Below are 12514 nucleotides of genomic sequence, written 5' to 3'. Positions count from 1 at the left end.
GCGATTCCTTATATATTCATCGATACACACTTGCACGCGTCTCAGCACTTTCATCTATACCCGACTGTTAACCGACTCTTCACCGACTGTTAGCCGACTCTTAACGGACTGAACTGTTTACATTCCTTTGTTTTCGAGACGCTTCGGACACACATACTTCCACACACTGATATTCACATACAAGTATCTCAATTACGCATTTAACCTAGTCCAGCGCAGAAAATTATACATATCTCAACAAACCCTAATAATTTTGCAACTAATAGTTGCCTAAATATTCTAATATTTATATTTTTTCTTGTTGCAATTTTGTACACCGTCAAAGCGCTTACAACAGAAATTCCCAGAAAGAATTGAATGCTAAGTTTTCTGTACCATTTCATTCCTTTTTTAAATGTGGTGGCATAAGAAACCATTTGGTTGGAATAATCTATATCACACTTTCCTTCATTATATTCAACAACAGCTAGTGGTTTTAATGTTGCAAACAAATGAAACGAAAGATCATTCTTGAGATCACCACTTGAGCGATTCGCGTTACTAAAATATCGATGGAAGCATCTAGCGGAGAACGCTTGGTACTGCTGTACGCGTGGCCTCACGGAGATTTCTTTTGAAAATACGCGTGGCAGTCAATGTGTTAAGAGGGACCGCTTTCCTCATACTTCTGGTGCTGACATGTGTCGGCTCAGCAGCCAACTCCGCTTCACCTCATCCTCTCATGGTTTCCTCTACCTCTTTATCTTTCCCCGCAGTTGTGTCCTTTTTCCCCATTGGGCGCGCAAGATGGCCACTTATTCCGCACTTGTTACTCCACCAGTCACTGCCACATTCAAATGGCCCGCGCGACGCGCTTTCGGCGCGCGTACCAATATGGCTGCGTGTAGTTCGCTGGGTAGCTCGTGTAGCGGCGCTGTTGTCACGCGTCCCAATATGGTTACCTCACCATCATAACCTCACACTCGGGTTCATTTCGCCTGTAACTTCTTTCCAGACCGGACTCCGTTAGTTCCTATATCCACTTTTTTTCACAGGCACTAGCCCTTCACTCTGGTTAACTTCCTTGTCCGAATTCTCCAGTTTTCCGGAGATTTCAATCACGCTCACGGCTCCATCCTCTCTACGTCTGCTCCATGTGAATGCCCCAATGGAACTCCATTATACATAGAACGCTAACCTGAATACTTAACCAATGGCGAAACAGTAAACGGTAGAATATCTCACGTGAGACTGATGTTATCAGAAATAGTTTTAACCAAAAATTGTTTAGTTCGAAAGAAGACATCACATATGGTGCAAATTACTTTTTCGTAGATCCAGTAGTAGGGTACCATTTCAACTTCATTTTTGCAAATGAAATCATACTTTTTTAAATACATTCAACGATCTATCTTTGTATTCCTTATGAAAAAATTTAAGAGAACTGTTAGTTCAGCAAATATCTCAACTTGAATTCGTTGTATCAAAGCCAGTTAAAGACGCAAAACTGTACTCTTGTGTTTATATTGTCCTTGTCTTTCGTTTGTATCAGCATAAACACAATACCGCTTCCTGTCCTATGCTTATCTGTCATTCGACACATTAAAAGTAAGATATAATCTAAACTAACGGTTTTTCGACATAAATAGGTTAATACCTCTTTATATGATATGAAACGTTACGATATCGGTCACATCACTATTGTTTACAAAGCACGAGTTTCGACTGATTGGTAGATAAAAAAAATCAATAATAAAAACAAAGTACCAATTCAGAAGGACGAACCTTTCGTTTACCTCCGAATCTCATATCAAACAGGTCATATTGTAGGACGTCAGCATTTTTTCCGCGGTGAACGTATGTATATATCGTTTATATATGTTGGAGATGAAAGGACTCCGGGGCCTTCCCTTTGGAATTCTTCGGAAAACCCCCAATATTTTAGCCTCTAAAATTTAACTCGATTGTAATTGTTCGAGATTTGTCATAATGAGTTTGGGCTCGAGGCGACAACCAGTCGCCGAACGTAGCCGAGGTCAAGGGATGAACGTTTTTACCTAACATAGGGATGGAGTAATTCTATAGCTCTCCTAAAAAGAAATAGGTGTAATGGCACGCGACAGTAAACATTCCCACGGTTTCTCTCCCGTAGCTGGCCACACACAGACCCTATTCTTCGGGCAAGATGCATGTAGATGCATCTCCACAGTACATGTTCAGTTAGTCTGAGGGCCCGTTATAAATCTTAGAATTTAGTTAACTAAGGTCCTTCAAACGGACAAACAGTCTTTGTTCCAACTACGGGAAGATAGGTGAACTTTATTTTTTCTCGCGAACGACGCTTCCCGCCAGCAACTTTGCCTCAAGGGCGGCTAGCATCTTTTTCTAACCACCGATATGGAGATTGACCAATTAGCAGCAACGCCAATTTCCCTTACTTTCTGAACGAAGGCATTTCTCGACGAATCCGATGATCTCGTGTTCTTAGACACGCCCCATTATAGTTTTCCTCTGTGGCATCATCGGGACGGGAAAGTCATTCTCTCGCGCGATCTCTTCGACGAAAAGAGTAATCCCTTACGACCAGTGAACATTACGCGTGCGACTTAGATTTTGTGAGCACGTTCATCTATCATCCCGTCGTCCGCGGATTCGTTATTGAACCTGGGATCATTGTCATTAGTTTCTCGAGTACCTAACTGCCACGGTTACTTGTCCGGTTTTATGATAATCGTACTTGCACTAGTCAATGTCTTCTCTATTGCATAACGACAACGTGTAACCCAAACGAAGATTCGTTTCGCCGCTGACACTAATTCTAATGGAAACCCGACACATATATAGTAATATTGGATTCGTTGCTTATAAAATTCTGTAAAAATTATGTTTGCACCAGTAAATATCTCCTCTATTATATAACAATAATGTCTAATCCAAATAAAGATTCGTTTCACGCCCCTAATCCTAATTATAATGTGAACCCGACATATATGTCGGAGAGGTCACGGCCATAGGGTTGTGGGCGTTTGATAAATCTTCATTGGAACTGGCCATCGTCGCGGTATAACAAAGGGACGGTTTGCTAACACGAGTATGGATAGTACAGGCTTGACAATCAACCGTGGCGATTAGACACTCGCGATACTAGTGATATTGGTCTTAGGATCGATAACGAATCCGCGGCCAACGGGATGATAGATCTACTTGCGTGATACATTAACTCAAGCGTGTAACACTCACGAACCGTAAGGCGTTACTCCTCGTCGATGACATCGCAAAAAGGAATGCATCTCCGTCCCGATGATGCCACCGAGGAAAACTATGATGGGGTGTGTCTAAGGACGCAAGATCATCGGATTCGTCGAGGACAACCTTCGTTCAGAAAGTAAGGGAAATTGGCGTTGCTGCTAATTGGTCAATTTCTATATCGGTGGTTAGAAAAGGATGCTAGCCGCCCTCGAGAGAAAGTTTCTAGTGGGAGACGTCGTTCGTTAAAAAATAGGTTTCCTCTATCTTCTCGTAGTTGGGACAAAGACTGTTTGTCTATTTGAAGGACTTTAGTTAGCTAAATCTTAAGATTTATAACGGGCCCTCAGGCTAGCTGAACATGTACTGCGGAAACGCATCGACATCTGGCAATCATCTTACTCGAAGAATAGGGTCTGCGTGTGGCGAGCTACGGGACAGAGACCGTTGGAATGTTTACTGTCGAGTGTTACGGCTATTTCCTTTTTAAAGAGAGCTATAGAGTTACTCCATGCCTTTGTTAGACAAAGCGTTCATCCCGTGACCGCGGCTACGTTCGGCGACTGACTGTCGCCCCGAGCTCAAGTTTATTATCACAAATCGCAAACAAGTACAATGATAGCAAATCGCTTAATTACAGCTGTAAACTTTAACTACAATTCTACGGATTCTCCGAAGTTCCAGGGAAGGTCTCCGGTGTCCTCTCATCTCCGACATATATAAAACTAAAGGAGAATGCAACAACCTTTCGTGGGAGTTATAATCTTCTAATACAAACATAAAAAACAAAACAAAACAATGATTAAAAGATTTATGCAATTAAGTACTAGCACGTGTAGTTTACCTCTGATTGATGTCTTCCACTCAAGGATAAAATGATATATTTGAGAATAACTTGGAACAAAACACTTACATAGAAATTACACATACGCCTGCCTGGAATGAAAGTTCAAGCTGTACTTGGCAAAATCTGGTGGCTACCATGGCACACATACCAATTAAAAATATTTAAAACAAAACATTACTATTTACAAATATGATCAAACCACCATGAACATATGGTATGACATTATGAAGCGCAAACTGCTAAATCCAAAAGAGTAAAACTTAGAGGATTACAAACTCTTATTATGAAAAAAAACATTAATTGCTCTTTGGGGAGGTAGAATTGATGACATGAAACCTGCACCCTGCCAGATTCAATTGGCTCCGAAATTATCAGACACTGTCAGAAACATCCGACTTCCACTATAACTGAGTGTTTTCAGAAATTTCCCAATGAAAGAAGAATCGGGGTGAGTTATTCATTGAATAGACTGTACTCGTTACGTTTTTCGTCATTAGCCTCTTTTTTCTCGAGGAGAGGAAAATGCTAGTACGCATACCCAGTAACTGAGTATGTGGGTCTCGGCGGATGGAGTTGCCATACCCACTCAAAACCCCTCCTCTATCAGCTCCTCTTATGGTACAGGAACCAACTCCGGAACCGCCTTTCGACATTACTTCAGGGTTGCCCTTAGTGTGTACCCCTCAATAGCTCAGTCTTCTCAATTTAGCCTACTAGCTTGTCTTTTCCTCCTCTCCACAATTCTCTCATGCACTCGTTTTCCTTGCATAATTTTTCTAAAATAGACTTGGAACCTATTCCAATTGTCCTCTTTCCTGGTTGCTGCCTCTATCAAATTTTCCACCATAAGTGGCATGCCAACGTAGCTTTCAAACTCAGTCCTCTCGTAAATCCACCTAGGACAGTAGAACAACCTATGCTCGACATCATCACCATCGGTGTCACAATCCCAACATCTTGAATGATCCTCCTTGTTAATCGTCTTTCGATACACATTAAAAATCCCGTGTCCGGTCAAAATCTGCACGGTCCAATGATCGATGTATCTGTTGTATTTTTTAAAAGTAGAAGCGTCAGAAATTAATTTCCTCTTCCAGGTGACACTTCTGTAAAAACTCCATTCCTCTTTCCACTTGTCATTAATGCGTTCTTCCATCGCCCTCATTCTTTCCACAAAATTTGAGGTATCTCCTGCTCTGGATCGTGTCTCATACTGTTCCTCTTGATAATAACTTTTACAATCATAATTTTCGGCTCGGAGCTCCGCTTTATAGTAGATCGGTACAGTGTCCGTCAATGCACACAGCGTTTCATGGTACACAATTCTATACGCCGTCGGCGATCTAACCAGTGCGGCTCTTTGTGCCCTCTTCAAGATGTTCCTATTCTTCTTCCGCAACAGCGCTTTAACCCATATCGGGAACGCATATAGCACCACTGATTCCCATACCCCGTAGTATAATTTGTGGCAGATGGAAAGAGAGGTTGCGTTTCGTCCCGGGACTATCGGTGGACTCGTCAGTAAGGCTATGCCCGGTAGTCCCTGCCTTAGACATAGAGGGAATCTCGCTAGGTGCGGTATTTGTATCGTTCACCCGTATATTCGATCGCTAGCGAGATAGACAGACTCGGTGTCGTCGTAGCCCTCTGGTGTTGGCGCGGTTGGTACCCGCGGATCGCCCGGGAGGTGTTGCGCCGCGTTGATGCCTCGACCTGTCGGCGTCCTGTTGATACCGATCCGCCACAAATCTTTTGACTGAGCCAGTGAGCTCGATATTAGGTAACAACGACCTAAGCGCTCCCATTAGGGCATCAGCCTTTCCACAGACTTTCTCAAAGTGAGCCCTGAACTTCCTACAGTTATTCAACTGCACCCCAATGTATCTTATTTCCTGCTTTGTCCTCAATAGGAATCCTCCATATCAATTTCCTTAACCCTGGGCATGTGTTTCCCAGTGAGCAGAATCACCTCCGTCTTACCGTATTTGTCCATTGACAGCACACCATCGCGTAACCACGCTCATTGCTCTGCCTAACCTATCCCCAATCTCCTCCTGACTGGGTACATCCAATATCAGCACAAAGTCGTCGGCAAAGGCGACCGCACACATACGTGGGATATCCTGGAGCTCCTTTAGGAGTCCATCGTAGACCAAATTCCACAACAACGGTCCCAAAATTGAACCCTGTGGGACACCCGCGAAAACAGTTCTCATCACCGTTCCAATATTCCGGACTACTATTTTCCTGTCTTCAAGGTTAATAGTTTCCGGGGCATCTCTCTCGCATCGGCCTCCATCAGTACCTTACACCATCTGGGAGTTTTGAACGTGTTCTTGATATCCACCGCTGTCAGTACACATATCCGATATCTTCTTTTACAATTCTCCGCTATTTGTACAACCCGGCACAGACCGTCGACCGTACTCTTCTTCCTGCGAAACTCGTACTGGCTCTTATGGAAGGGGTCTAACCCCAACTTTTCCACAAACGGGTTCTTAAATGTGTGCTCCCAGACTTTATTAAGTGCTAGAAGCACGCTGATCGGTCGGAAAGATGATGTAAGTGCAGGATCTCCACCCGGCTTCGGAATGAGAACTACTCTCGTCATCTTTCATATCGCAGGTATCCTCCCGCTGTTACCAACAGCGTTCAACACTCTCAACATCTTATCTGTCCTTTTCTCAACTAACTCCCTGACTGCCAATCCTGGTATGCTATCCACATTCACCGCTTTGTTGGGGTTTATCCTAGCTCCGGCACCCAGTGAAGCTTCCTCCGTGATCTCGCATTCCCCTTCGCCATCTCTGCTGTTGGTACTCCCGTCAACTGTCATGAAATTTTCCGTCGGTCTCGTTATGAATAGCTCATCGCCAATGGTTCGTATCTTATTCACATGAAAGCCATCTGTTCGGACTCTCCGGGTTATCTTGGAGTTATCGTTGGATCTCTGTCCAACGTGGCACACAATTCTTTCCACCGTTCTCTTTATTAGATCTAATCAGCTTCTTCATCTCTCTTTTCTTTTTACGGAACTCCTGTGACCACTGCAGCGCGTCCGTCACTTCCCGCACCATTGCCCTCTGAGCTTTCCTTCTAGTCCACATTACCATCCTCCTTAGAACCGTTAACTCCTCACTCAACCAGTAGTTCCAAGTCCTTTTACCCGTCGGAGGGTACACCTTCCTTAGTTCGGAGGCACATGAGGTTTCCACCGCAACCTGTAGGCGCTTCGCATATACCTCCTCATCAAAATCCGAATTATCCATAAATAAATTATCATAATTTGAGTCTAATGTTAAAATAAATATTCCTCCATATCCGCTTCCTTCGTCCAGTATCTAAAATTGCGGACATTCCGTGTCCTCTTCTTCGTCCTAAAATCGTGCAGAACATAGCTTTCGTCCGAAGCAGTTCACACCTTCGGAATTCTACCCTCGGCGTACTTACTAGCCAGTCCTTTGTCTTTACTTATTACGTCAATAAAAGTCCTCCTACCGTTCCTACAGAGCGTGTGTCCACCCCTCATGCTGATTAGTACGATACCTTTCTTAATTAGCACGTCCACAAAGCTCCTACCCCTTCGATCAGTTCTGTAACACCTCCCTCCCCGCGCGCTTACCTTAGCATTAAAATCGCTGGCGATCATCATTGTGGGATGGCTCTTCGTGATTATCCGGATCATGGTCTCCATTTCTCTTAAATACTTATAAAACTCTCCTAGTCGAATATTGGGGGAAAAGTACCTCCAACGCAATACACGTCATCGATTCTTATTTCAACAAGTCCGTTCCATGTCATTAAAGTACTATCATCTCTTACACTGTCCGCTTTCAATTTCTCTAACGTTGAGTCCCCCTTAGTTGTGTCGCTAATCCTCTTCATCATCCTTTCCATATTGAATAGAAGGAACTCCAGGCTCTTCATAAGTGCTGCGATGTACATTACTCCAGCCGTTCATCCTCCTCCATCATCCGCGGAGGACCCATCATCCATCCTTCCATCGCTGTTGGTTCTTCCACCGATTCCTCTCCTCTTCAATACCATCTTCCCCTCCTTCTTTAATTTCCTCAGTCTTCTTTTCTTATTTATATCCAAAGATAAATAGTTGTCCGTCTACTCCGCTTGGGAGTCAGCATCCATTTCGCTATCCAGTCCGGCTACCTCTCTTCTTATCGCTTCTTTCTCTCCTTGCATTTGGACCCCGGTCGCCTTTACCGCACGAGAGGTTGCCCCGAAACAGACCATCCTCTCGTTGTTCCTCCTACAGTCCTTTGATAGCCTGGGGAGATACCACCCGCAACACCGACGGGACCTGGGGTCTCCGAAATCCCCTGAGCCGCAATTTCTTTCTTTCTAGATGCTTTGTTCATATAAATTAATTAAGAAAATAGAGTAGCCCGGGGCTATAGCCAAGTTCGACATAAATTCATTCCTCTTTTCCCATTTCCATTTCCGTTGCCAAGGTCGTCATCAGTTCGTTCTTCCATTCTTATGTCCATATCCGTAGCCAAGGTCGTCTTAATCGTATACAAAATCTCTATACATGTCATACTACAAGAACGTGTCGACGGGGCATTATTTGAATGTTTGTTTGACTTTAACCGAAGGTCGCTAATACCGGATACATTCAAATTAAACGATTAATAACCGCTATATTTCTCGTTTCTCATACACCTCCTTTCATATCCTCCACTTACTTATTCTTGTTCAGTGAGGATATTACCACCCAATTACGCACAAACGTCATGCAGCGCGCCCACTCAATCATCATACATGCCAACTCTATCTCCACTGCTACACACTCACCCACCCCTGTATCACCCAACAATATTCCACTCCCATCCATTCTCCTGTCACCTCAGTCTACTCATACCTCTAACTTCATCTCACTACTTCCTTGCAATTATTACACTTCCTTCCACATTAACCCATCACAACCTATTAGAATCACACCGAAACTCAAACACTCCTACATCCTCGTACATACACCCGGTTAGCGGGAGCAACCCGACAACACGTCCGCTCTCCAACGCGTCCCGAATGAGAGGCCTCATCATTGGCCTGAGAATACATAACATTTGACAATAGTGTTCGAGATTTTAACTGCCCGTCAGTTTATGACTTAGACAGCACATCTTTTGGGGGGGAAAGTCCGGGGTGCCTGTCTCCCCGAGTTGTAGAGCTTACAACACGGGGCTTTGTGGCCGTGAAATGGGGCGACCTGGCAGTGGTGGCCGTCTACGTGTCGCCCAACATCAGCAGGACAGAATACGCCTCCTTCCTAGACGGACTCACTGCTTGCGCGTGGCGTTAAGGCGCCTGCCCGTCGCTAGTCCTCGGGGACTTTAACGCCCACTCAAGGGCATGGGGCTCCCGCAGGACCAGAAGAAGGGGGTGCGACCTGCAGGACTGGGCGGCCACACTCGACCTCCGGCTTATGAACCGGGGGTCGTCCAGCACGTACGTGGCGCGGCGGGGCGACTCCATAGTGGACCTCACATGGGCAAACGCTGCCGCATACCACCGTGTTTCCGTTTGGGAGGTGTCCCCGGAGGAGACCCTCTCGGATCACCTCTACATCTTGATGGAGGTGGCGGTTGGCGGCGCGATAGGCGACTGTTCGTTGGGTGCGCGCGGGACCATCGGCCCACCGGGATGGAGAAGAAGATTCCCGCCATGGGCGGGGACCCGCCGCGGCGCGGACTTTATGGCGGCGTTCGCTATAGCCATAAGCGCATATAGGACGCGGAAGCGGGAGCGACCCGGCTGAGCACGCGATCTGCGAATCTTATATCCCGCCGTCCGGAGCTCCGCGCCGCGCCGGCGCGTTGTATTGGTGGTCCGAGGAGATCCCTCGTCTCCACGAGGCGCGCATTCGCGCTCGGCGCCGGTACACCAGATCCTGCCGTAGGCGGCGGGTGGACGAAGCCACGGTGGCTCGTCGGTACGAGGCCCACCGCGAAGCGCAGAGGCCCTTGCAACGAGCCATCAAGGAGGCGAAAAGGCGGGTTGGGTGAGCTTCTAGCCAGCCTCGACTCCGATCCCTGCGGGCGCCCTTATAAGATGGTGTTGAACAAGCTGCGTCCATGGGCGCCTCCCGCAACGAAGAACATGGACCCTCGGGTCCTAGAGGAGGTCGTCGGCACCCTGTTCCCGGGAGCAGCTTTACCGAAGAGGAGGAGCAGGAGTCTCAAACGCCGGAAGAAGACCACGTGTCACCGCGGGAAGTTGGAGCCCGGAATCGAGGGTCACCGAGGAAGTACAGGTTGAGGCCGTCGGGAGGATCGGAACGCGGAAAGCTCCGGGTCCCGATGGAGTCCTGGTTCGCCTGTGGAAGGACGTCAACGGGGTCTTGGCCCCGAGAGTAATGCGACTGTTCGACGGAGGTTGTTCGTATAAGCGAATCCCTAATGCAATTATACTTCGCGCCTTGTTGCCAAGATCGCGCTTATAATCTCCTCCTTGTCCGCTATATGTCGCAATGTTTCATGTGGGCGTTGCGATGCTGCACATTCTTGCAACAGCATACGATTCATCTTCGTTAAACCTAGATCTACGGATATTCTGTACTAAGTCCAAAGACACATGGAAAACCATCTCAGACGCAGCGCGACATGAAAGGCATTTTCCCTCTCCCAACAACAGAGGAAAACTGCACGCGGAACCTGTTGTGTAGTCGGAAACAGTGGTCGAGTGTAAAGAATAAGGGAAATATAGCGTATATATGTATGTCGAGTTAACATTAGAATTTAAGGCGCGTAAAGATTCTTCGTTTGAATTAGCCATCGTTTTACGATACAGACATTATATTTACGCGAATATACAAGATTTTACAAAATATTATGAATATTGAGTTTCATGAATGATAAGATTGACATACGATAAGTTTAACTAATGATTAGATTAAAGAATAATAAGTTTAACGAATAATAAGAGTAACGAATATTATGTTGTACGAATAATAACTTTAACGAATAATGAGATTAACGATTAATAGGTTTTACGAATAGTGAATGTAATTAACGCTATTAACAATGTTCCTGGGTTGAAACGAACCCACGGTCAACGGGATAACTCTTTACTATGCGTAGAAAACACAAAAAAATACGATTGCTGAGACACTTGGTAAATTGCTCGATGTATCACTTTCCAAGGCGATCACACGAATGAATAACTGATGAAAATCTTTTTTCGCTGCATTTGTTTGTTATATGCTCGCTGGAGGCATCGAGAAGGTTCCAATCGCTGTTGCTAGGCAGTTTCTGTCAAGAGTTTGTTGTATACTCTTTGGAAGCATCGAGAAAGATCCAAACGCCGTTACTAGGCAGTTTCTGTTTGGAGTTTGATTCCTAATACAACGTGTGTCCCATTATATCGACATCTCCAAAGTACAATTCTCTGTGATTTCTAGGGAGAACTATACAACCGATCCACACCTTCGTCAGGCAAAACGTTTATCCCGTGACCGTGGCTACGTTCGGCGACCAGTTGTCACCTCGAACCCACTTTCCCTATCATAAATATCGAACAATTACAAATGACAACAATTGCTTAATTACAGCTATGATAAAATCTAGGCTAAAGCATTAGAAGATTTTCCCAAAATTGCAAAGGGAAGGCTCAGGTTTGCCTTTCATCTCCGACACGGCCATTCTGACTATCACACGTCCTCGTATGCAGCTAAAATACAGAGTTTTTTCAAACATTACCGGTGTAACTGATATTATTTACCATTCGATTATATGTAAATAAGTCACGGGTCCAGTTCAACAACAAAACTCTGTTCCGAGATTTGGCAAGCAAGGAAATGAAAGAGAATTCAAATTAGTGTTATAGTTTGTATTTGTAATTTCGACCAATCGCGGGGAGACGTAATCGCGAGGAGAGACGTCAACGGGAGTCGTAAATTCGCGTTACGATTATAACAATCGACACCACGAACTGCTCAATCCCCTGATTTCCGTTGAGGTAATAGGGGTGATTAAGTTTGTATAAAACTGTGATACACAGAATTATAAATTTTATATTTCCAACACTTAGATTACACTGTTGAGCATAGATAAATAGATAATCACTTATCGCACAAAGATAAGATAGATATGTACATGAGAGCAGGGCTCTTATAATTGGATTTAGTGTATTAGTGGACGCAGCACTATAATATATTTAGGAGAGAAGATGTGTGTTCGACAATACAGAGAACCGACTCTCGCGTTATGCTTAGACTGCCACGATAGGCGTTAGCGTTAGACTTAGTGGTTGACTTTTCCAACGATGTTGAAGAAGTGAAGTTGAGTGACGATGCTGTGTCGGAGGAAAGCTAGTGATGGGTGTGTCTAGCGCACGGGCCATCGGATCTGTTCATGCCATTTTAGGTCAGGAAGTGAGGGCAGTATACATTGCTTCGGATTGGATAAACAAAGGTTGGTGGACTAGGAA

At 45.1% G+C, this 12514-nt stretch overlaps 1 protein-coding gene across 1 annotated transcript; it reads right to left on the bottom strand.

The window, feature by feature from the left end:
• Positions 1-4772: 4772 nt before the first annotated feature.
• On the bottom strand, positions 4773-6683 carry LOC143303765 (uncharacterized). The gene is made up of 3 exons (XM_076625557.1): positions 6378-6683; positions 6053-6258; positions 4773-5454 (listed from the first exon to the last, which is right to left on the bottom strand). Exons 1-3 carry the CDS (start codon positions 6681-6683, stop codon positions 4773-4775), a joined length of 1194 nt encoding a protein of 397 aa, XP_076481672.1.
• Between the last annotated feature and the right edge of the window lie 5831 nt (positions 6684-12514).

Source organism: Bombus vancouverensis, chromosome 16 (assembly GCF_051014615.1).
Source record: "Bombus vancouverensis nearcticus chromosome 16, iyBomVanc1_principal, whole genome shotgun sequence".
Taxonomy (NCBI): domain Eukaryota; kingdom Metazoa; phylum Arthropoda; class Insecta; order Hymenoptera; family Apidae; genus Bombus; species Bombus vancouverensis.
The sequence above is the reverse complement of the archived record's forward strand: the minus strand, read 5'-3'. Positions and strand labels throughout refer to the sequence as shown.